We start from the raw sequence: 26,569 nt of genomic DNA, 5'->3' as shown, positions 1-26,569 counted from the left end.
GAAATGCTTTGTAGTGCAGCGAGTATGTTCTGTCAAAAATACTGCTCAGTATTCCAATAGGATAGCAATGTTTATAGTGTCTAGATAATAACAACAGTAGCAACAATACCAAGTCCTTATACAATAGTTCTCATTAGTAGGTGGCAAGGTGATTTTCAAGAGGTCTGGCTATCCTCATTCTACAAATTAAGAAGCCGAGGAACAAGTAGGGAAAGTGTTTTTCCCACATTCATCTAGAAGTTCACTGGCAGAAATAAAACCTGTGTTAGTATGATTTTGTACCCACTGCATGGTGTTGTTCTCTGTTACTTGTACCCCTGCAATGTTCTGAAAGTTGCTTGCACCAGAAGCTTTCCTGACCCTATGTAGAAGTGTAAGCCGTAGTCAGGTATTATGAAGTTAATTCAAGTGTCTATTTCTTTGCCTTCTGCTGCAAACTGCAAATCTTCTCCCTGAAAAAATGGTCTAATTCACTGAAAAATGTAGATTCCACTGCCAAGGACCAAAATTTATTTGTTGCTAGTTGCAGGCTAATACAGATAATAAGAGGTTGTGAATGGAATTGAGGTCTGCAGGGGAGTTTTTTCTTCCTTGTGTACATCTTTTCCTTGTTTCATCTGCATCTGATGTCCAGGATGCTTTGCTTGATTTTCTTTTATTTTTTCTTACTGGCTAATCACCCGGGATATTACTTGAAGCAGCCTACTTGACTTACTGCCACTCTTTCTATTTCCTGAAAAGAAACATGAGCATGAGGAAAACAGCATGCTAAAGTAAAGAATGAAAAAGAAAAAGAAGCACAAGCAATCAAAAGAGAGAAAAGGACAGAGAAGATAAATATACACCAAGTACCACAAAGGAAGAAAGGTTGACCAGAGGGAATTGATTTGCCTTCGTGGGGAGTTTACTAGAATTCGTGCTCTGTATTCCAAACTGGCCTTTTCCCAGTCTCTCCTGTCCTGTTCTCCTTCAGTCAATCCTACAAGCTGTCTTACCTACTCATCTCACAGCAGAAATAATCTTTAGTCCTTCCAGAACATGTGAGAGGTGTGAAAAGTCTGTGCATAGCTAGTATCAGTTCACATGATATTGTTATGCTTCCTAGCTGCCTGGGGATACGTGAAGATCATTTCTATTCTCTACTGAAAGCTGATCAGCAAGCTGAGAATACAACAGAGTCTGAAGGTCTAAGTAAACCCAGGAAGAACACATGCTGCCTTTGCCTCAATATGGCAAATTTGGGAATTGATGGTAGAATGCAAACTGGGAGAAGTGTGACAGAAAATGAAAGAAAAGAGAGAAGACACAACTGCACAGGAGGAAGAATGCGTTTTTGGAGGAAGGTATTATTTAAAAATAGGAAGACACACAGAGCAGAGTTGAAAGAACATGGAAAGAGAGGGAAAGAACAAACTAGAGCTAGAGAAAATGACCAGGAAAGCTGATCAGAGGGAAAGCTGAAAAGCCGTGAGTGACTGGGAAAAAGAAACAGACACAGAGAGAGGGACTAAGAAAGTAACAGAAAGAAAACAATGGGCAATATAACCAGCTAATTTTAGTTCCCTAGGGAAAATATGCTGCAAATATATCACTACAAAATTAATATCTAAAAGTAATTGTTTATATAGAATAGAAAACAAGGACAAAACTCTAGAGGGGAAGTGACTGAAATAAATAAGCAGGTCCCCTTCCCTCAATGCAACAAGTTGAAAGGCAGTCTTTTCTTTCTGAATGATATTATGGTTGTATGTGTAATAGGAAAATATATGAAACATTTACGATTGCTTCACTACTTCTCTATTATTACAGTTTTCACAATAAAATCACAAGAAATACAATATTGTAGGACTAAGCCCCAGTGAAATGTAATTTAGATGTTTGGCACTATATGCACTAATAGCAATGTGAAAGTGAGTAAATATTAGAAAAACTGTCATACCTGAAGACTCTAATTTTTGTGCACTCTTTTGCTTTGTTGTATTTGTCCTAAGGAAAAAAGTAGTTCAGTAAGAAAACATTATGTTATTTCCAAAAAACTCAGGAAGAAGTCTTACCCTAGTAATATCATTATGTACCAGGTTCAGTATTAAATAGGTGCTAGTTTAATCTCTGTCTGCAGTAGAAACATATATTGCTAAATGATGTAGTAAGCCTTGTTTTGAAGCACAGGCCCACTAACACACAGAGATTTGAATGTTATAAACTGCGCTTATACATGACACATCTGAACACATCACTTAATGCCTAGATGTAGCTTGAGAAATGATTGTGTTGAAGTCTTGTTCTCTGTTGTCATGCAGATGCTCATGTAAGTGACAGAGTTTTCATTTCCTTTGCCCATCTAACTTTTGCTTGCATGGTTTGCGCAACACCACTGACAAAAAATCTGCTCCTTTTCTGCACGAGCCAGGATGGATATGGCAGTGAAGAAGATACAGAAAAGACAGATTTCTGGTGCCAGGACATGTTGCTGATTTTGGGCAGAAAAGAAACACTGAATCTGCCCCATGCTATATGATTCCCTCATACACTGGTTGTCTAAATCAAAGCTGCCTGTATGCAGATACTTCAGCATTCATGGAGACCACTAGCATTTAAGTCACTGAACATTCATGCACTTTTGCTTGATTGCCCATCTTTGTGAACCTAGGAGATGGGAGGGTGGGCAGGGGGAATGATCTTTCAAAAGCCCCTGAACATCTGAGAAACCAAAGTGTCGATACTTGGAAATCCCACCCTGTATTCTTCAGTTTCCTAATACATTAAAGCATTAGGAAAACCACAGTAACCCTGAAAAGGTGTTGCAATAATAGATTTTCTGAGGACAAAACCATGACACATTTTACAGCAGCAGAAACTAAGTATATTAAATTTGTTTTCCAAACATGCCTACCTAGTTTTCCTCTTTGCTTTGCTTTTGCTCTTCTTTGTATCCAGAGGATCTATATTCTTTGACCGCATGGTGGTTTCTTGCCTGGTTGGTTTCAGGGAGCTGTGGAAGACTCCTCCTTTTCTTCCACTCTCTTCTGTGGGACCCACTGTACCTGAGATGGGAACTTGGTTGGTGGAGGCTTGTTTAGTAACAACTTCTTTCTCTGTTTTGGGGTTAGGCACATCTTGTGGGTCATCCCTCTTGAAGAAAAAAGGGAAGATTAACAGATACAGTAGCAACTGACAAAGTGCTCTGCACAGCTTGAATTTAGTGATAATTTCCTATATAGTAGTCCCCTATATACTGAATATTCTACTATAAAGCCAGACCATCGATAGGAAGTGTGATGTATTATCTAGAAGAGAGACTACATTATCAGTTTGTTGGTGATTATTGTCCTACAGCTTTGGCTAGAGGTGACTATGCAGTCCATCAAGGGATAACAGGTCCCAAATCTTAACCTCTGAGAGCTGTTTGTAGCTTTGCCTCCAGGCTCTCTGCTTCTGATTCATGTCCAGGACTCCTTTATCTCCAGGTTATTCTCCTTTTTTTGCTCATATTTGGAAGTTGAGATAAGATCTTCCTTCTGTCCAGGTTTTGAGATCGATCCTGACTAAAATCTTTCTAAGCCCCCTGCTTTTAAGTAGCTGAAGGAGGAATACCTATACGTCTTTCATGGGCAGAGAGCTTTCTATCTAAACAGGAAGAGAACAGGGAGGGTGTAATAATGCAAAGGAAAATTCAAACTTTAAGACTGTCAATAGAAAAGAGAAGCCAATAGTGAGTTACAGCCAACATCTCAAGGTATTGAAACATGGATGAACGTGTGACTGGAAAACTAAGAGGCCTATTCTGCAAAGAAAAATAGAGAGTCTAGGTCTGGATCAGTATTTTAGTATACTGAATCACTAGTAACATCTGCTGTACGTGCAGCATGTACATTCATGTCAGGCCAGTTTATGTCTAGAAGTTGGTACAAGGATCAAGTCTTTGATACCAGATAAGAGAGAAAGCAAAAAAACCAGAAGAAAGGTGGCTATGTAAGGATAGTTGAACAGAAAAATATCAATTAAGAAATTTTATAAATTTTATATTTTATATTTTATAAATACGTTTACTTTCTCAAAATCTATGCATTCTTGACTTAACCAATATGGTTGTGGAATGTAGCTGTGCAGATTTTTCAGCCAAATCCAAGTCCAATGCTTTCTGCAAATCTAATCTGAATATGCTAGTTTCCCCCCTATATTTTCTTCAGTCATCCCTTTACCTCATCAGTGCCTTTTCTTGAAAGAATAATCTCTCACAGTTCTCTCCTCTCTCCAAGATTATATTTTTATAGCTTCCTTGTAATTTTTCTGTTATATGTACGCAGAATTGTTCCTTCTCTCTGCTACCCATAGCCAGGTAGAAGATGGGAGCTCCTGAGTGCAGAGAGAAGTACATGGAGCACTGAGCACTGGCCATGTGACTGTGTTTTCTTCTTCTCCCTGTGGATGTGCCTCTGCATGGCTGAGAGCTGAGTTGGCTTGAATGTGAATGAAAGATCCATCAATGCCTGGGCTGACAAAATGTTGTTTAATTGGAACTTAGGGGAAATAGCTTTAGATAATGTTGACCAGCATCATTAACCATCCAAGTTCCTTCTAAAGTGTGACTCCAAGGTAGCAAGCCTCTTCTGTGCTTTAGTGAAATTTCTGTATGTTATATTCTCTTTAGAACCTCCTGAAGCATTTTCGCTGAGCCTCACTGTTCTCCTTGTTTCTCTCAGCTACCATGAGCAGCTGCCATCTGCCTGTCTGGCTGCCTGCTGTAGCATTTCCCTGAAGAACTTTCTGTCCTTTGAATGGGTCAAATGATGTTCCCCTCTTTTGCTTGTTAGTTGTCAGTCCCTGCCTGGGTGTCAGCTGTGCCATGTTTTTCCCTCTCTGCTTTTTTTCAGTGGGTTGTGGAATTCCATCAGAAAGACCCATTGAAGAACATACTACCAACTGTGAGGGAAAACTAAACACCAAACAGTAAGTAGTATGCTATTTACTGATTCACAAAAATTTATCAGGGCTATGATGCACCTAGCATCCTCATTCCCATTGCCCTGAAATTCTGTAGGGAGTTTACAAGACAGCCATTTTGATAAACAGAACTGTAGCTCCCTCAAAGCACGCAAAAACTTTGACTACAGAGATAGTAAAGAATATTGAAACAAGTGATACTTTCTGATTGGTCAGCTTGAACTTTTGATACCTGTTTTCTAAAGACTCACATTTTCTGATGGGTTGTTTGCGCTGGGAGCTTTCTTGTGACACATGCAAATTTCCTTGCATTTTACACTGACTTTGGTATTGCCGGTGTTTCCTGGGGATTTCAGGAGAGAGATGAGCTGCAGCCACAGGTGGAATAGGTGTCGTTGCTGGTCTGGTGGGGCACAGAGCTCTAAATAATAGGAACGGCCATTTACTAATTTTAACATGAGGTGGTGCTTATCTGTGCTGTGGACAGAGAGTTCCACAAACTTCAAGGGCAAGAGCCTATAAAAAAAGGGAAACTCATCATTAAGTGCAAGTGGAGATACCTCTCAAAGAAGATATTATGCTTGTCAGACCTAAAGATAGAATAAGACCAGAAGTGAGAAACTAGAATAGGAAGAAGCTACTAAGTGGATTTGGACACTTTTCTTCGGAGTGCCTCTAGCTGATTGTGGAAGAAATGCTGGGCAGCAGTGCACAGAAGGGAGACTTCCGTACAATGCCTTTGTTCCACTGCCTTATTCCCTGACAATTCTGTACTCCTATCTTCCTACCAGCTTTCAGCATCTGATCTATTTAGAAAAAGGTGTATTAAGTATTCACAGTCATCATCTGTCTATGTGTGGGTAGCATTGGCCTGAAATGATGACTGGATTGGGACCTAAAGGTGTGTACTTGAACTTAAGTGTTTCTCCTAACTTTACAGTGTTAGCTCTGGGACAAAGAGTGCAAATATGCGGTCTGTTTATAAACTGACCCTTAAAAGAAAGAAAACATTGTATGGAAATAGGAAATACATGCATATTTCTTATTTACTCTTCAAAGAAATATTTAACCCTTCTCGGTGCTAACTCACCTGGTAAGTATGAGCTGTTCCATGTGGGATGGCTGCTCTGAGAGTTTCCAGAAGCTTGCTATACTTTCCTGTGGGGACATGGGCACCTCGGATGCTACTAGCATTGCACTGGGCATTGGTGAACTGGGATTGGCAGCACAGATGCCGATGGTCACACAGCTGGCTCGCTTGTGCACAGAAATTGGTTCCCCTCTTTGGTTAATCTGAACAAGAAAAAAAAAAAAACAACAAAAACCCCAAAACGTCAAACCCAATCAACAACTAACATTTGCTATATGATGTCACAGAATATGCTACCAAATGGTGTTTTGGCTTGGGGGCCCCTAAAGTTTATGTACTGGATTGGTGAGGGGAGAGGGTAATATGTAATGAAACAGGAATGTATATGGATGAAAAGAAAGGAAAAGTTGAATAAGGATAAAGGAGGACTAGAAATCACTGGCTTTTGTGTAACCCAGATCACTGGGTATCTGATTGCTGTGATCAGAAACCTCGAGTAGCATTATCTTGAATTTCTCTTAGTGTAAGCATAGTGGAAGGGGCACTATGTTCTGATGATTCACTGTCTTTGTCAGTATTACTATGATTTTAATTAAACCTGGTTATGAATCAGGATCCCGCTAAATGCTGTACAAACACAGAATGGAAAAAGATCCCAGGTAATTTATTAGACATGATATGGAAAGAGCAAAATGAGAAAATACAAGGAGATAATAAGTTGATAAGTATGATTGCATCACATGTTATGTACCATTGTCAAGATTTGGTTTTGATAGGCATGAGAGAAAAAGTGTCCTAAGAAGGAATTTGAGAGAGGACAGTGCATTAAATTTGTGGATATCTAGTAGAATCTCCTCCCAGGTATGAGAGAGTATGAAAAAAATATCGAAGGGTTGTGGGTTTTTTTTAATTTTAATGTAAATGATTCAGTGATGGAGCTGTTTTATTGGGTTTATTGGTTAAAGCAACTGCCTCCTTGATAGTAAATGAGGTCTGATAAATAAAGCAGGAATAAATCATAAAGTATCTTGAAAACAGGGACTCAAAGCTAATTAACATTCTGTGTGTGTATCAACAATGCAAGATTGAATTAATCAAGGCAAGACCAAAGAATGTTGCAATTATCGCAAAGTCAGGTAATGAAACCCTATGAAAAACACTGTTGAGATACATCATGTAAATAGAATTCAGATATTTTACACACACTGTGAATGCAGGATTGTAGGAGTGTAGACTGTTGCCAGAGTTGAGCGGGTTCTTTGGCTAGTGCTTAGGGTAAATGGCAGGCAGGGTAGTGATACTGCTTGCAAGGATACTTCTTGAAACTTCTGTTGCAAATGGTGGGAGATTGCCTTGGAAAGGCTGACTGCCATTTAGACTAGGTTGAATTGACATTGATGGCTAAAAATCTTAATGAGATAGCACAGACTAGAAATTTGCTAGAATAGTCCTAGCTGTTGCTACAGGACAGAGTAAGGGCTGACAAGGAAGGATGAAATCACTCTGTCCTCTTTCTCTAATTTGCAGCATTGCTGTTGCTTGGTTTTTGGACTATTGCCTTTAGAGCATGAGCATTAAATGAGAGAATGAGTCCATAGGAGAAGGGAAACATATCCATATGGTTATAGTAAACAGAGAATAAGAATAATAAGAAAAAATGAATGAGGAATACCTGTTGAGCTGAAGGAGGGGAAAAAAAAAAGGTGATAATTGCAAGCAATTTTATCTTGAGCATACCAAATGTTTTCATTTGAATGGCTTTTTACCTGGACAAACTTGCTTTCGAAGATCGGAACAGAGGTAAAAAGAGCATATTCTCCTTGTCTAAGAAGTCTCTGAAGGTCACCCATAACAGATGCCTGACTTGAACTGATGCTCTTAAAATCAAGCTTGCTATTCATTTTGCCTACAAAACAAAAATAAATATACAAGTTGAAGGGAATAGAGATAAGAAGACTTCTATGTTAAAAAAGCTCTGATGATTATGAAAAGAAACAAACTTAATCCTTCCTGATGGGCTTTATTTTACTACTAAAGAGCAGAACCTCTCCTCCCCAAATACGTATTTTTAAAAACATGCAATCTCAAGTACAAAGGGGAGCTTAGCAGGGCTTTCTCACAGCTCTTAACTCCTCTTTTACTATTTAAGGAAAAAGGGCCTGCAAATCTATAAACATTAGTTTGCACAAGCTATATATCATACTATATAATATATATTATATACTAAGTATGTTCTTCTTTATAAGTAACATTGCATATTTTTGCTACTGTTAATATTTTTTTAATTGATGTATTTTTACATGAGTATAGCAACATACTTTGCAAATAACAGTAGAAACCCTTGGGCTGTTCTCAGTGCTAGATGGTGACTTCTATCTTGGCACCTCTTGGTGCCACAAATATGTTTTTGTCAGGAGTCAAGAAGAAGGAAGGACTTAGGAGGTCCTCTGAAGCAGAAATTCTCCAGCATCTGACTAGGCTGACTTTAACACAAAATCTGGAGAATCAGTAACATAATACTGACTCATTGAGGGGAAAAAAAATAATGTCAAGCTGCTACTTAATTACATTTCATAAGCCTTTACTACACAGATAATTTCTATTAACCTAAGTAGATTCAAAAGTTAAATGATTTGTTCATGACTGTTCAGTACGTGGCAGAATGCCAAGAAGAATAGTAATACCCTGCCACTGGGTTAAAAAAAAAAAAAAAAGATGTACTCGACTTCTACTTCCCATTCATACCTTCTTTCACCTCAATTGATCCATTTCTTACACAGAGAAGTATATCTAAGAAAAGAGAGAACATGAGTGTGCTAGTCCGTTCTGTAAAGCCTGCTGGAAATCTCCTAGCACTAGAAACACATGATTAGCAGCAGCATCAGGCGTGGTCTTGATGATATTGTTTCCCTGCTTGAGTTTCTTTAAGGAGTGTTGTTATGAAAAGAAGCGGTACATGAGTGCATGTCATAACAGGCAGGTGGTTTGGAAGAACTCAGCCCCATCAGTGCTGGCATCACAATACATCACCTGGTTAATGCTTTCACCAGTCCTGGCAGCAATTCAATTTCTTGGTTGCATCACGGCATGGGGGTAACAGGTACCATGGATTCACCTGTAACACAAACACATTAGGGGCATGATAACATCAGAGATTTTTGCATAGGTATTGCCCATGCAGTGCAGGCTTGCCAGGGAACAGCAAGGTTCTGCTGATCTGCTTCATCAGGGATGATGAGCTGGTTGCCAAGGATGACCTCAGCAGAGGCATTGCCCTGAACAGTCAAGGCATAGTCCTCCAGTCCTGCAGAATTCAAAGTGAATGGGCTGAGCAGGATGGTGATAACAGGGTTTGCTCACAGACACAGACAAGACAAGATGCGACCCAGATATGGAGTCCATCCTGAGACTCTGTTCCAGGAGTTCAGTCAGGAGTAGCAGAAGGTAGGACTGGAGACATTCTTTTGCCATAGCAACCCTGTAGCTCACCCAGGCGATGTCATAATCGACCAACTATATTAACTCCTTTTTTTCGCCTTACGTAATAACACTGCTGCTTCCAACTGAGCCTGGTGCTTGGACAGGGTTCAGGCCATGACTGAGCACCAGGTTGCTTGAAGCAGAATCAATACTGCAAAATGAGAATTACATTGTCTGACAGTTTGAAAGACTATTGTGCAATCTTCTTTGTACAGCCTCTCTTGCTTAGGTAGGGCCCACCATAGGACACCTTCTGCACTGTCTGATAATACCCTGCACTGACACAGCAATGTCCAGCAGAAATGCTTTCTGCTTTCTCCACTATACTAAACTATGTGGAAAACAATGGTGATTTTCTTTCTCAGCTGGATTTCAGCTGTGTAATATACAGGACCAGAGAAGGATAAATAGCATTGCTCTAGCAAAACCACCACCAACAAGCCCTTTTTCAACACTGAATTGCCTTTCCCTCTCTAGCCAATGGAAATGTAATTGCAAAAACCACCATGAGTGACTGAGCTGGAGGAGACTGACTCCATAGTCAAGCGACCACAGCTTTTGCCTGAACCATTGAAAGTGCAAGTTAATAGGACAAGAGGAAATGGCCTCAAGTTGTATCAGGGGAGGTTTAGGTTGGGTATTAGGAAATATTTCTTCACCGAAAGGGTTGTCAAGCATTGGAACAGGTTGCCCAGGAAGGTGATGGAATCACCATCCCTGGAAGCGTTTAAAAAACCACGTAGGTGTGGTGCTTAGGAACATGGTTTAGTGGTGGACTCATCAGTCCTGGGTTAACAGTTGGACTTGATGATCTTAAAGGTCTTTTCCAACCTAAATGATTCTGTGATTCAATAAGTCCTGCCTACGTACCCCAAATACATGGATACACTCAGCCCTTGTTTGGACTGTGCAGTAAGTGTAGTATGTGGATACCAGAGGAAGGAGAATCTGAATGAAGACAGTCCTAGGAAGCAGTAGATAGAGCCACAAGGACTCTTGGAGTGAAGGATAATAACATTTTCACACCTAAGACAGCATTACTAGATGATGCTCTGTTGTGTCATGTGCATGTTCTGGCAAGGACAGTGCTAGCTAGCTCAGGCACCTCTGCAACGCTCCGTGCTCTAATGTGCTGACAGTTTAATCTCCCAGTAGGTAGCAACAGCTGTTGTAAGACATGTTGCTATTAGTTTTTTGAGACACCTTTTGTGTGGCTTTTGAAGGGGGTGGGGGTGCATCCGGTAGCTTGACAGAAGTGAGGCTTCTGCAGCTCCATGCCCCCAGGTCCAACCAACAGTAAGGCTGAACATGTATTCCCAGTAGGTATAACACACACTCACACACAGACAGAACCAATGGCCTCATCCTGTTCCCCTTTCTGGATAATCAGGATGAAGGTCCATGAGTAGGAAATACAGACAGGTATACAATGTGCATCCCTTCAGCAACTGGGTTCAGACACTCAGTCTGTCCAGTATCTGGTCCCTGGATCCCAGTCTCCCCAGCTGCTGGCACCGGGATGTAGGAGCCCATGAGGCTGCAACCCCCCTCCTGTTGTTGATACAGACCCCTCACTCAGATAGACACACACACACTCACTCACTCTGCAGTTTCTGCAGTAGCTAGCTTTAGACATGCAGTCCACCCAGCAAATGGTCCTGGATCCTTGTTTTTTCCTTGTACTTCATCCCTGGAGACACCTATGCACACACACATGTGCACACGCACAAATGGTTCTCCTGTGACCTGCAGATCTCACAGTGTCTCCAGCAGCCGTCTGGGACAGCCCCGGCCTCCCCCACTGCCCACCCCCCACCCCCAGTAGCTACCCCCTCCCACAGTCTTACCTCTTCCTCACCCAGGAAAAGCTAGAAAATACATTTAATAGGACAGACTGTGCTGATTGGGCAGGGTGCAGGGCATGGCCAGACAAGCGTACCTGTTTACACTTGACGAGCCCTTTTTATTCTTTATCCCTCTATTTTCCTGCATCTGTTCCTCCCCAAATCCCCTACACCATTCCTTTCATCACTTTTGGTTCCTCTCCTAAACATCCCATAAATCTTGTGCAATTCTAAAATGCTTTTTCCCTGCATCCCATAATGTGTGCCACACTTCCAGGCAGTAACTTTCCATAGTCTGAAAGGTGGCTGTGAGAGCCCTCTCATTGATGGGTTTCACACCTGGGCAGGGGCTGAGGCACTCCTGCAACAGCCCTAGAAGGGGCCCAGCTCCAGTGTCCCTACAAGTCCTTAACTTGGTTTCCCAGCTGCCATTGTGCCCCTGTGCTCCTCCGGGTCTGTGGTGATGGCCTTTGATGGGCTGATAGCTCCTGCCCTGGCCTGGGTGTAGCTGGGGCAGGGTCTTATTTGGATTCGCCCACCTGCTGTTCTCTCTGTACTCCTTTGTGTGTGTGTGCTCTTTATCCCACCCCTTAACAAAGGACTGTTTTTTTGGGTTATTTTGTTTTGTTCTGTTTTAATCTAACATTAGCCACCACCTCTTAGAAAAACTCCAGTTAATGGAGAAGGCAGCAGCATGACTCCTTAGCAACGCAGGCTGCCATAAGCATATTAAATCCTGTCTTCTGCTCTGTTCTCTGACTTTTCACAGCATGTTGGGCAAATCGATTGGATTTGGACAGTAGGGAGTAAATTACAGAAAGTCAGTCACAGATGTACAGTGCCAACTAACTGTATATTTGGATGGGTCCAAGTACCATTGCATCTGCATGTCTACCTCTCCTCTCCTGAAAGACTGGCTCTCAGGGCATTTCATTATTCAATACCTTTAGTGATGAATAGCTACCTAGCGCTGACACAAAAGCCCCACAGGCTGTTCTTCCAGAAAGGCATAGCACGCCAGAAACAACCGGCTGTAATCAGCATTGGCTCCAGTTCACTCACCTCCATGCTCCTGTGAGCTAATTCCCTTGAGTACAACACATGCTCCTAGCACGGTGCTCTGCACAGCCACATTCCAAGAGGTTGACCAGCAGTCTTCACCATGAACATGCCTGTTCCAGCAACATCATCCAAACACAAGAAATCTATAGGAAACTACTAAGCCCAGTGTTTTTCACTGCAGCTTCTCTATGTATGCATGAGGTTGGTCTTGCCTCAGATGGTATTTATTAGGTCAGCTGGCAGTTTTCAAAGTAATGCAACAGCATCCTAAAACAAGAGTACAGCTGAAGAGGTGTCAGCACCAGTGGGCAATCCAGCTGGCAATAAACCACAAGTAAAGGATCAGGCATAAAAAGGTAAAGTATCAATATTATAGCATAGCTATCAAGTCACCAAACCAGGCCTTTTTCACAAAGTATTAAACAGATCCTCAGCTGAGGTAATTAGTGCAATCTCCATTATCTTAAAAGGGAAATAAATTAAAGGAAGATAGATACTAATTTACCAGGACAAAGAAGTGCAGATGGATTGCTCAAAATTGAATGGAAGGGAGTTAAAACAGCTGAGGAAATTCAACACAGATAAAAGTAAAATGTGGTGTATAAGGACAACATTTTCCTAAAATGTTGTTATAATTACTGTTCCTAGGTTGAGTACTACCAATTAAGAATGAAACTTTAAGACTAATTGTATTTTACGAGCCATAAAAACACATTGGTCAAAAGCACTGAAGAACAGAAATTAACTATTAGGAAGTAGAGAACAAACGGAAGTCATCGTTATGTTGTTACATGAGATAGTAATGCCTTTTAATATGTATGCAATTCTGGTCTCCTTGGCTCAAGAGAGAATATAGTAAAACTGAAGAGGTTGCAAAGAGGAGCAACAGGGATCATCCAATTTACAGACCCTTGGAGATGGAACATGACCACAAAGGGCAGACTACATAGATTAGGACTCTTAACCCAGATGACAGCCATCTTTAAAACTATGGGTGGCAAAGTGAGGAGGACTTCTTTTTGTCTGCTCCAATGCAAAAGATGCATCAAAAAGAACCAGGAAGTGGCAGATTCAGAACAAAACAGAGGAGATGTTGCGTCACACTGTGAAAATGTGGGACTTCTTGCCAAAAACACAATGGCTGCTGGGGGGCTAATTGGAAGATGGATCATTTTCTACTTGCCATGGATTTATACTCCTCCTGAGATATGAACTATTGGCCACTTTTTTATCAGGGGGAGATTTTTTTTAAAAAAAATAAATCTAAAAGTGCACAGGCTACACAGCTCAGGGAAGTCTCTGGCATTATGTTGTCTCCTTCTCAGCAGTTTCTTCAGTGGTCCCACAGAAGATGCCTTCTCCTGCTGGTACCAGCCATTGCAGGAAGCTGTGTCTGCAAACATCCTGGGCTGACTTCTCCTGGCCTAGTGTCTGGTCTGCACATCATCACAGAATTGGGTCCCTACTAGTGGTCCAACCAGCACAATGTTACAAAATGATGAAGTCACTGGTTACTTTGCCACAACAGACAAATAACCCAGTTAGGAAATGCTCTTGTCAGACAGGTAGTACTGTGATATGTTGTTTTTGGAAAGCTTTACATCCTTGATGGGCTAATGCTCATTTGTCCTGCTGATCCTTCTGATTTCTGTTTGGTAATGGCATCCTTTCAGACCATCTTGGGGCACAGTAAAATCTGCATAAAGAAAATGTCATGTACTGACAAAAGCTGCTTTGCATACTTTCTTGTCAGTCCAGTGGGACAGTTTTTTGTGTGCCAGTGGCTGGTAACATGTCAATATTGCAAATTACTTCTTTTTTTTTTTTTTTTTCTTAATGAAAGCAAATGCATCTGGATATGGCACTCAATCTGGCAGTGTTCTGTACCTACAAAAGGAGTAAATCAGTGTCTTGCGATTTTACCCTGCTGTTTTATCTAAGGTAGTTTTTGCACTTAATATATATTTTGCACTATATACTTACCTTTCGTGTTCTCTTAGACTTTTCCTGAAATTATTTTACTTCCAATTTTGAATCCCTGGTTATCAAGATCATGCCAGCGCATTTGCTTTCTCTGGTATGTTCAGATTATCCGAGGGGTTAGTGGTGTACAATTAGGTTTCAGCTTTGCTTGTGAATTAACTTTGCGAATTAAATTGGCTGTCTGTATTTTTAAACCCAAATTGGGTCCATGCAAATGCAGAAGTCCTTGCACAGGGACAGAGCAAGCTGGATGCTGCTGTACAGTGCTGGCGTGGAGCAAGTAATCCCAGCCAGACCAGTCTGACAACTAAAGAGCTACTGAGCATCTGTGCATCACCCTTTTGAAGGCTTTATATTCCAAGAGCTTTGTCAGCTTGTGTGCAATATGGCACGATTGCACAGAGCAAATCTTAATCTAATGCTGAATATGAGTCACTAAAGCCTTTCAGAAAACACGCAACTAGCAGCACATCATGAGGTTGGAACATCTGCAAAATGCACAGGCTTTTCCTCCCTAAGAATTAGCCAAGAAGTGTCTGCATTTCAATGCTAAGTTTAAATCCAGTTTTGCAACTCACCTTTCTGAGTGGAGGCCAGGATATACTCACTAGAAAACAAAAGTCAAGTTTGAAAAAAACCCCACAAAACCATTGCAGTAAAGAAAACATAGAAGAAACAACAATGTGTATTTTTTCACTGAGTAAAGTTCAGCTGCTGACAGTATGTATCGTGCTGAAGGGGTGCAAATGCTGTGTTTTGTCTTTTGAGACTGGCTGGCTTTAGGAAGGCAAAGAGGGTGCCAAATGATTTAGGAGTTACAGTTCTTAGACATTATTTTCTTCTTCATGAGGTTAAGGCAATTAATTGCAACTTACTGACCAAATACTGCAATAGGAAACTATGCCTTGCCCCTATTCTACAAATTGCTACTTTAACAATCATTAGCTGCTGCAATTGTTCTCCCCACTGCAAATCCTTTGCCTTCACTCATAGTTGTGACTTTGACCACCTTGTCCCCCTCTCCTAGAAATGTCTCTGCTTTCTTTGACTACCTGCATAAATGCCCTTCCCTGTCTAACCTGTAGTGATAAATTTAGCTTTTTCATGGAAGTAACACCAGCTGACTTTAGATTCAGGAAGATGACCATAGACATAAAGCATTTAAGCTGAGAGTTTCTTACTTGGAATTTTGGGAAATGTGTAAAATAACCTCACAAAAGAAACATTAGGCTGGGAATATATTCCTGAATCCATTTGGGATTAAAGTCTATTAGAAATGTTTGGAAACTGTCGGCATAAATGACAGTCAATTTCCATGCTTTTTTTCTGATAATAAAAACTACTTTCAGTTTTCCAGCTAAGGCAAAATAATTTTTTTGGCAAATTTTGTGCTTGAGTATTTCAACATCTACCCTCTTCCTTCTTATTCTTAGTTTCTTGTCAGGTAAGAGGAAAAGTATAAGGATCATTACATGACAGTCCAATCTACTGCTTGATATGTAGCCTGATTTGGGCTCTGATTCCTCATGTGACACTCCCCCACTCTCCCACCTAGTTCCTCAGGGGAAGTACAAAGCCATATATCCAAATATACCAAATAAATGTATCCAAGAAGGAGACTGCCTTTAAAACAACTATTGAACTTATTGCTAGTGAATCTTTATGTGTTTCCTGAGATGTTTCTTTAGCATTAACCAATACTTACTTTTTTTTGCTATCTCTCCCTTACTTTGCTTCTTTTCTTGTTGTCAACCACAAATTCAGGTACCTGGAAACATCTTGGTGCTGTTATCGTGTAAGAAAACAAAGCTGTAGTAAGTTTATTTTGTTTGGATGTAATGTACATTTTTCTTGTCTAACACAAAACCTCACAAACAGTTCAGGTGATGGTGTTATTTTTGGGAAGATGAGTAATAGAATGTAACAGAGGGCCATAGGAAGTGCTGGATCATCTTAGCCTGGCATCTGCTTTCCAAAGATGCCCCACTGTAAAGTCTCAACTCCCAGACGTAGTTCCTGCCCTGCAAGTGCTGGCAGAGGTGTCAGCCTGAAGAGCTTTCCTGAGCATGACTGGAGGCAGGCCCTGAACACTGCCTCCAGTGTATGAAGATGACGAGGCTGGCGTGCACCATGCCAACACTGATGGACTTCGAACCAAGGCAACTGGAAGGGAAAGACAGATCCAGTCACTATTGCGGGCACTTCTGTGGTCAGTGCAGGGTATGTGCAGACTGCCTGTGGCCCGAAGACCATCCTTACTGGGCATGAGGCAAGCAGCAAATCTTCTGCATTGACATGAGAAAGAAGACAACCTTTAGCACTTGGTGCAGCGTGGCAAGCTAGGGAGGACAAAGACAACCTGCAGGACGATCCGAGTTGCATATTGTCCTTGAGCAGTATCCAAATCAAAAAGACTAAAGATTCCATGTTAATTAGTAAACTCTGGAGTCATACAGATGTGTAATAACTACCTACAGATCAAAGACATTTCATGTTTAGCATATTTTAACATCAAGATAGAATCAGTGTTGTAATTTCGGTAATTCAAGTCTTGAAATTAGCATTTGGAAGAGGTGAGTCTGTTCTTCCATTTACCTGATCGACTAGAGCTAGTTTTTGTATGTTACACATCCAGGGGTACCATCAAGGTTTTGGTACCAGCTAGCCAGGATGCAAAAGTTGCTGGAGGGTTTTGTAGGTCACTGTAGGAATATCCAAGCTGTATGAATGGGACTCAGAAGATCCACCACATATGTTTCTACCCACAATCACTCCCATGTATATGCACTAAAGAAAATGATGTAAAAAGAAGAATACTACAAATATTGGAATACCAACCTTATTTTCAGTCACTGCTGGCATTGCTTCTTGTTGTTAACTAAATTACTATTTTGATTGTGCTAAAACCTTATTCAGAGAAGTAAAAATAGTGAAAACATTCCTTAAAATGTTTCCATTTGCAAGTCTCTGTCCTTGAACCAAAGTAACCACATACCTGAAGATCCCTTTGTCCTTGACTTCTTATCTGAAGCTTCCAACCTTCTCTGAAACTGTAGGTTGGGAATGTTAAAAGTAAAAAAGTAATTTGAATTTATCTATCTATATCAGATTTATATCTATTTATAATACAACAACCAAGGCAAATTCCTCGGATTTTAGGCTTGATAGTTGAGTTGATACATAGTTGTAATAATGGTTTATTATACTGCTCCCAGAGTTCTCTCTCCAACATACTGCTATGGCTTTCAGTGTTAACAAAAGGCTGGGCTGTGTGCCTCTTTCTCAGAAAGTGCAAAGCTTATTTTCTTGCATAAAACTTTGAACACTGGGCAAAGGCCTCTACAAAAAACAGTAGGGTGGCTAAAGCAGTTTATAGTATCGGTGATTTGGACAAAAATTATGTTGAATAACCTCTAAATGCTTTATTTGTTACAATGGTAGTTAAGTGTTACAGTGCCGAGATATGGTTTAAATGTAGCTATGCATTACCACAGCATCGTGCCAATTCTTGTCAGCCACATTTGTTTTGAGTAATGGTTTTAATGTAAGCCAGACCCAAGATATTTCTGGCTAGGTTTCCTCACATCTCTCTTATCTTTTTCTGGCATCTCCAACTGCATGAACAGTCTTCCCTCAGGTTGTTGTTAATGGTGTCCTTTACAAATTTCCAATTTTCATTATATATGCTGCTGTAATAACTCCTAACTGTATAATAATCCTTTGGATTATAATAGGCAGTGTTCTACATTATTTCTCAGAGACAAGTTAATTCTCTCTTTTCCTTCATCTGTGGTTTTACAGTGTTGGTACAGTAAATGCAGCAGGCATCCATGAATTTAATTAGGTATCATCCTGCTGCTAGAGAGATCACAAATGTGGACATGTAGTCCAGAACAAAGAAATATGGTCAGCAAGTTGTGTTACTATTTTTCTGAATGATCAGTCCCTGGAGTGCCTTTGAACATGGTGCATGCCCACCTGCCTTCAACCTTTGCAATGGCCTGTGCAAGGGAGTATTCAGGCTGTTTCACAGCAGTTTGGTTTTAAAAATAGCCTCAGTGATGCCCTCTGCAGTTATCATAGAACTACAGCTCTGGTCCACTGTGGCAATCAGGATTTAAACCCAGTTTTCTGTGTCCTCCCTGCCTAAGTCTTCAAAAAATACTATAGACAAATGTTCTGGCTTCATGAATGAGTTGATGGGATAGCATTTTACCCATGAACTACAAGAAACAAGGTGTTGTAGGACACTGCTATGGTCTTAATCCCAGATGAAATGTGAAATTACCAAAATACGTAATCTGGTGAGGCCAAAAAAGTACCAGCATCTCATTAAAAAAAAAAACCCAAACCCCAAACAAACAAGCAGTGCTTTATTAAATTCCATACAGTGCAGCACAAGGGCTGTTTGCAACTGCTATGCAATTTAGAGGGGGGAAAAAAAAAAAGTATTCTCCAGCTTTGACTAGTCCAATTGTAAAGCACTCCAAATGCTGCTTCCATTTTGTCCTTTGGGAGGTCAGTGAGAGAAAGCTCACTTTGTATTTTCAGTTCACTTGTGATACTGTACATGAGGGAAGGCCCTAGATCCCACAGACTATTTCCCTTCCTTCCTGTCCTCTTCCCCCACCCCAAATACCCTCTTAAACTACTACTTTTTTGGTTCAAACAACAAGGCTAAACAGGTGAAATTTTAAATAATGATTGAGGATTTTTTTTATTCATTTAAGTTTCAATATCATTACAGAAAATGTTATGGTACAGAGTTGTTTAACATTAGTTTTATTTCTTTGCTCATTTAATTTCCACATGAATGCTGGTAACACTAATATCTGTACAAGATCAGTCTTTGATTTTTTTTAGTTTTTAGTTCTGTACATTTTTAAATGTATTGGTTAAAAAGGCTGTCAGCACTTAAGGAAGCAATTTTTTTGTTTGTTGAAATAAAAGGTATCCAGTTACTGCCCAAGAGTACTGAGCTGGGTGGCTGCTGGGACAAGAGAGATCCCTGAATGCGCAGCGAGGTGAGAAAACCTCGGGGCTTCATTGGGTTCCCAGTGCAGCCACTCTGCTGTTGGCACTGTGCACATCAACACGAGATACAAGATAAAGAACAAGCAGAAGCTCTCTGTGAAGCGGTTATGAAGCATACTAATAAGGGAAATCCAAGTGTTGTCTACGCTAGTATAAATAAGCAGACAGCCTTGTTTTAAGAGCATAAGTAGTTGTATCTTAAAGATGAGAAAAAACACAAGTTCTGCAGGCACCTACTGCTGTCTACTAAAAGCTACTGCTATTAGAACTAGCATTGAACACACAAAGCAATTGCAAGGAAAGGAAAAAGTTGCTTTGATATAATCAGAATAAATTTCTTTGTTAAGATTTGTTTTAAAGTTTTTTTTTAAAAGGTATTTATTTAAATTCCATTTGAAATATAATTCAAGATGTTGACTATACTGATCAACTGTTATCCAAATCAGAAAAACTAGCTGTGCCGTTGCATATTACAGGATACAGTCAATGATATGTGGACATGCATCAAAGCTTCGCTCTTGCTGGTGACATCATAGCCTTCCAATGACCATGACATCCACCACCTCCCCCTTGTGAAGCTCCACATACTGCTCTGTCTTTGGAGGTAGCATCAACAGTCCATTGGCACTGCGCATACTCATCAGACGACTGCTCATCTGATTCCCTACAGGAGAGCGAGAGAAAAATTTCAGTTACATTTTCAGTTAGTTTCAAACGCTCCAAGACACCACGCAAGAAACATGAGCTGTTCTTACAAAGATGTTCATGTTCCTAACTTATTCATAAAGCTGGGATCTCACTGTTCCAAGGTGGATGGAAACAGAGAACTCTGTGAAGAATTAGCCAGCCTCTCATTGCTCTGGCTCTCAAAACCCTTATTCCCTTGGCTGATTGCTTTCCTGTCCAGCCTTCTACATTATCTGTACCTCATATCTTGTCATAGTAAATTGCTTTTCTAATTTCTAATTAGAATTCTAATTTCTAATTAAAATTTGTAATTTCTAATCCTATCAAAATTATTTTTCAATTTGTATACATAATTCTGACTGTACAAAGACAAAAACCAGCACAATCTGGAATGTTTTTAAAGTAGTTAAAGCCTTAGGCTGCAAAAGCTGATGGTGAGTAAACTTTTTGATAAAACTAAGGCTGCTAACACAGAACTAGCTGAATCCAGCAGATGCGAGCAGAATGAAGATAAGAACCAAGGAAACACTTCCAAGAGAATGAGGTAACTTCAGAAGAAGGCCAGCCCAGTGACAAAGCAAACCAGTAATAAATTAAGAGATCACCACACAGAATTAGAATTAGAATCAACTCAATGTGATTGGACTTGGGGATTGTGTGCTGGGTGGTGTGGCTATAATTGAAGGGTGTGATCTGGGGTAGGGGTCCCTCTCTAGAGGCACCCAGCTTGAGCTGTAACCTGAGAACTAACAGAAGAGGAATTGGAAACCTTCACTTGGACTTCACATTTTTCAGCAGGATCCTAGGGTTGGACCCTGTTATGGTGTTTGGCTGCATAACCCCAAAACATATAACACCTCAAAAAAATGGGTTTCTTTGGGACACTGAGCTTCTTGACATGTCCTGAAGATAGACGGTATCATATTGGTAGTACTGACAAAAAAGGAAGATACGTTAATAAGTCATGCCCTTTAGTTTCTTGGTTTTCAAAGTTGACCGACAGATAAATCATTCCAGACAGTCTGCTTGCTTAAGGAAAGCAGTGGTACACAAGTAAACAGAGTTAAACCAAACACAGCATTACAGATTTAAGTAGTACCTTGACTTACACCTGGAAATATATCAGCAGCTGTGTGATCTTGGGAGTCAACATTAAGAACTTTCTCTGAGTAAATAGTAAGATGCATTTGAGCTAATGTTTTCCCTGTGGAAAGCTGTAAATAGTTCTTCGTATTGAACAATTCAGATGTAGCAAAAAGACAGTTATTGTAAGGACCTGAATCTCAAGAAACTGTCAAGAATTGGTCTTTTAGCAGTATACAACTGAAGTATTCAAACACGGTATTTACCTGAACTGCAGCTGAGTATCCAGAAGCATCCTTAGGTGGAAAACGTGACTAATAAAAAGTCTTAGTCTGCTTTAAGAGAACATATTCAGCCTCTTTGATCTCTTTACTTTTCCAGTTCAGCTAGAATCACACTTCTTTTATTTGTATTGTTCCTACCTATGCCCCAACTTGTGTTTGTTTAGTACATGCACATGAGCAAAAGTAAGCAAATAGCCCTGTGAGTGCAAGTAAGCATGGGTGGTTATAAAAAGGAATGTGTGCACATATGCAAGCATACAGGCGTACAGTGTGTGTGTGTTTATAAAGGCAGGTTATTCAGATACAGGAAATTCTGATGGTTAAGTTGGTGAGTCATACCATGACTGAATTTGAAACTAATGTACATGCATGTACATGTACAAGTTTGTCAGCAAATCAGTCTGTATAAGGAAGGTTATATGAAAAAACATGTGCACATGCTCCGTTGTTTTTAGACACGTCTGTAGAAGGGGAATGACCTGGGTGAGTGTGTCTGTCAGGCTGTGTCAGTGGGTACTAACCTGTACTCTGTGCCCAAGGCAGTGGTTCTTGGTGATGCCAAGTCAGTATGCACCGATGATATTCTGGGCGGGGGTCCAATTTTACGTCACATGATAACTGTAGAAGAAGCAAAGAAAGGATGAAAATGTCACACATTCAGAGTGCACTGTCTAGGATAACAGAATCATCTGCTCAATTGTTTTTCCTTAAAAACAGTCTGTTTAAAAACTTGCATTTTGAGGTCAGATGGTGTCTAGTGCAAAATCAAAAGCTGTAGAAGGTAGAGACTGTGATATTTAAGGGAAATACAACTGTGATATTATAACATCAAAGTGTATGATGGACTCTACGTGCATTAAGTGGAATATTCCAAGGCTTTTCCTTTGCTGGGAGTTTAAAGATATAATTTAGTTGGAAAAAAGCTCTATTGTTTCTGGTCTTTGGATTACACGTGCATAAAGATAAAATATTAATTCACATTCAAAAATCCTGCTAGCTCTGACAAAAGGGAAGTGGTCAATCTTTGAAATGAAAAGACATATGGGGCATGGCTCACAATGGAATTTAATTGAACACACTGGAAAATTTATGCAAAAGTAAGGATCACTACAAATTGCTCTCTTTTAGGATATTTTAGCTGTGAGGTAAAGAAAAATCTGGATGCCTGAGGAAGTGTGGAAGAGAGATATAGGATAAGCAGTAAGAAAAGTGCATAGGCAAGAACACTAGGAAAACTATAAAAGGTAATGTGTTCCTTGGTACTTTATTTGAATCAAAAATAGAAGAATAACACATTATAATAATGTGCCTTGAATCTATATTACACTGAGTTACAATATCCATGATTTCTTGTAAGAGTGAAATGAATAGTTTAAGGGATTTACATTGCTTAGAGTAGGGGTCATGTGGGTTACTTATATAAATAACTCAAGATCAGAAAGGCTTTAACATTTGTATTTTCTATTGCTAATACAGAACTACCCAGCTCTTGAAGACATTCCTAGATTACTCTGCATTTTTTTACCACTGGTTAAAACAAATGTTTTGTTTGAACAGGAAAGCATCCTTCCTGCCTGACTGGCAAACAGCTGCTTGTATATCTGTATGTCTTGCTCCATTAGATAGCCACCTAATTCTTATAAATTATGGGACTGAATATTACCAGTTACAGAGAATGCGAATGTACCTCTGTTTTGTGTGAACTTCCTTCAGTTTGCCAGAATTAGTCTAGGGCTCAGATTCCACAAACAAGACAGCCTTTCAGAGCCCAAAGAGCTGTACTTCAACTTCTTGAAAGACTTTTTAAATAGAGGACAAGGTTCTTACCCTGGCTTTGATGATGGTGGGCCGAGGATCCAGGATTCCCTGCATTTTCCTCAGTGCGGGAACAACAAACAGATTGCAGGTGACAACAGCTGACACAGGGTTGCCTGTAGGACAAAGAACAGTTGGTGGTGACTCCCTCTTGATTTACTCTGTAAAATGCTGAGAGCGATCTCAAGTTTTTAAAGCAATTGCGCTCTAAAGGATTCTAAAGAGCTTTTCAGTGCTATGTACAGGAAACATTTCAGTCAAGACTGGAGTGGTATGTGGCAAGTACACCTGTTGAAAGCTACATTCTCTGGCTGATGGTGTGCCAAAATCCTGCTCTGACCAGAACTGCCCTGTGTTCCTCAGGCCCCGCCATTTGCCTCTGCTCTTCTGTTGCCTTTGTCTTACTCCTAGATTTGTCTGGGGTCAGTGCAGGGTTTACTGAGCACAGGTATAGGTCCTAGCTTATAGGGCTCTTGACTCGTAATTAATGTTTCCAAGACCTACAGAGAAATAACTTTCAATTCCCTAACAGGGTAGCAAAATGCTTTAGTAAAAATTCTGAGGAGAATTCTACTGATTTGTATGTCTTCTCTTGAATAAGAGAGGTGTACGACCAACATCTGTCAAACACCACTTGTCTTATACATCTGGACTTCCCTAGATGATACTTCTGAAATAAATATTATGATCAGACAGATGCTCCATTGATCTCTCTCCTGGAAGAAAATGTACTGCAGCAACTAAAACAAGAGAGAGAATAAGCACTAGAGAGACATCTGAAAACCACCAGCTTATCAAGAACAGGATTCCTTGTGTAGCCAGAAATCCATGCAAAGCCAGAGCAATAAGAATAAAAATAAATTCCTCCCGATTTAGGAAGATAGAGATTTGTAGCCAGATCCCTAAGGAAATTTTATTCTGAATTCAGTGATTTCCCAAGGGACACAGCATGCAGGAGGTGAAGCGATGCTGCCCTCTCTTGGTTCCACGGTATGATCATGACAAAAAAATTTCTGTGACATGTTCCTTGGCACTCCCTCGTATTTTCTCTCCATTTTCAATACTTGAGAGTGGATACACTGACTTACATGCACAGAATGTTCAATGTGAAGGTGGAGGGAGCTGTAGGAAAAACCCACCTCTGTACAGTACCACTTACAAAACCTAAGGAAATTGTTGGATGGAAGAAATCTTAAGGCCTGTACACCAGCAAATTCTGAGGACAGGAACAAGAACCCCTTATTGTTTCCCTGTAAGTCTGCCTCTTCTGGAAATTTCTGGGAAAATCTTACAGGTACCTTCCTTAGGGATGCCAACACCAGACGTAGAGGCATAGGTGCTGTGAAACGCCACTATTCTGGTTCATGTCTGTCACCTATGCACAGCAACAAAAGTAATCCACAAAACATCTTACCTGGGAGCGCAAAGATTATTTTTCTTACGCCATCAATATCCAGGGTTGCAAAAGTTGTTGGCAGGCTATGGAAAAGGAAAATTATTTAAAATCTGCAGTAGACTTTGATTGAACACTATTATATTATTGTTTAAAACATTTGGTAAAGAAAAAAACCAGGATCTCTCTTTTTCTCAGCAGTTCATTAGCACCTGCTGCTTATTTTATACTGGGGGTACAATCCTCTCTTTGTGATGACAGAACAGTTAGTTTTTCTTGGTATTCAGCTATGAAGCTGTAAGTAGATGAATTTGCTTCTGGTGAGGAAACACCTAAGAGCAGATGAGCTAGTAATCAAAAATCTAAATCCTGTCTTCATGCTAGAAGCCAATTAACAAAGAAGTAATACTGAAATTATGGAGTTACAGAGCTGTATTTGTTTTCCATAGAAGGTTCTCCAAATTTTTTGTAACATTAGTGACTCTAATTTCCAGTGTATACAGCAGTAGTGACAATGGAGCAGTATTTCAGAGCAGCAAATGCTAGCTAGTCTGCAGATGAACAAATTCAGTTACACAGGCAGAGCTGCAGTCGGGTAAGACCTAGGTCTATCAGTAAAGAGCTCTCTGCCTTTCAGAGCCACTCCTGAGTGATCTGTAGTGACTTGTTATCAGGGCTGTTACAGTTATGCAAATGGAACAGTAACGTGATGGCTCAAGAATGTGGCTGACAAAGAAGAAGGACTCGTCCATTAAAAAGTTTTCTCTATACCTATGTTAATATAATCCTTTTAAACATTAGAAATGATACTTTATAAGGAGCAGTAATTCGGCTGAGTTCCTTGGTTTCATCTTAAGCTAACAACTATCACCTGGTCAGCAGATGCTAGTTGCTCACCAGCAGCAACTTTGGAGATTTGCCACACTTTCACCATTACTACCTAGTTTTGTACCCGCTAGGACTAATCAATATCCTATTTTATCAGGGAAAATTGGTGTTGGATGTTTTTGTTTTAAAATGTCTCTAACATAATGGAAACTATGTGCCAGACCTCCAAATCTTATAACCAGTGCACAAACTGAGGTACAAGAAAATCTAGTTGCTAATTCATATTTACTGGAAACTCTGAACTGTCATATGAAATTTCAACACCATCACTGGTAAAATCATCCATTACTTCCTTCTGCCAATGCTGCTAGATGAGATACAACCTTACATTAGCTCAGCAACTTTCATAATCAAGTGGAGAAATGGTAAACCCTAGGCATCACTCTGCAGTCATTTAGACATCAAAATACAGGCATACAAAGCAAATTGTGACTTCATTTTTGGTACTTACTCAAGGCAATTTTTTCCAATAAAGTAATCACAATTTATATCTAAGGTCTTTTAAGACAGAATTAATAAAAACTAAGACACAGTATTTACTACTGCACTACAGCCAATGAAAATGAGAGCGCTTCCATTCTCAGTAGGATTAGATAACCAAATGTTTTGGTAGCATTTAGAAATACCTTTCTTGGGGCATAAAATGAAAATGGATCTTTGGGGAAAGTAAGATTTCTTAAAGCTTTTCTGACTAGTTATTAGAAGTTTATTGCTACAAGTCTACAGAGGGATCACCAGAAGAAAGAATTACATTCGCTTTCAGATTAGCCAGAACCAGAATTTAATATTCTGAATTCTCTAAATCAGGATATCCGTTCTTGTCAGCAGCAGAGGCTGGAGTGCAGATTTCACTTTTGGGACTTCCCCACATTGGCTGTCGCAGTATGACAGAAGCAGTGAGCAATTTCCATGCCTGGGCTACATCCAGCATGGGAAGAAACATGCTTTCAGCTCACTTGTTCCTTTTATGGAAGGAAGGTGG

General features: G+C 40.1%; 2 protein-coding genes across 11 annotated transcripts in view; both read right to left on the bottom strand.

Moving 5' to 3' along the window:
- Nucleotides 1-4,047: 4,047 nt before the first annotated feature.
- On the bottom strand, nt 4,048-18,988 carry GARIN2 (golgi associated RAB2 interactor family member 2). Its single transcript, XM_080396482.1, has 3 exons — nt 7,801-18,988; nt 6,035-6,237; nt 4,048-5,460 (listed from the first exon to the last, which is right to left on the bottom strand). The coding sequence occupies exons 1-3, from the start codon at nt 7,933-7,935 to the stop codon at nt 5,184-5,186; spliced, it is 615 nt and encodes a 204-aa protein (XP_080252608.1). The 5' UTR covers nt 7,936-18,988; the 3' UTR covers nt 4,048-5,183.
- Nucleotides 18,989-19,089: 101 nt separating this feature from the next.
- Nucleotides 19,090-26,569, bottom strand: part of GPHN (gephyrin) — a 290,823-nt gene continuing 283,343 nt past the window's right edge. For all 10 annotated transcript variants that reach the window (XM_080396441.1, XM_080396439.1, XM_080396435.1 and 7 more), the window contains 4 exons: nt 24,721-24,785; nt 23,319-23,422; nt 22,013-22,109; nt 19,090-20,101 (listed from right to left, as the gene is read on the bottom strand). In XM_080396441.1, coding sequence (XP_080252567.1) covers nt 19,968-20,101; nt 22,013-22,109; nt 23,319-23,422; nt 24,721-24,785 — 400 coding nt within the window. In that variant the 3' untranslated portion in view covers nt 19,090-19,967. The remainder of the gene's footprint in view (nt 20,102-22,012; nt 22,110-23,318; nt 23,423-24,720; nt 24,786-26,569) is intronic.

This window comes from Falco punctatus (genome assembly GCF_963210335.1).
Source record: "Falco punctatus genome assembly, chromosome: 7".
Classification (NCBI taxonomy): Eukaryota; Metazoa; Chordata; class Aves; order Falconiformes; family Falconidae; genus Falco; species Falco punctatus.
Note: the sequence above shows the minus strand (reverse complement) of the source record. Positions and strands in the feature narration are given on the sequence as shown.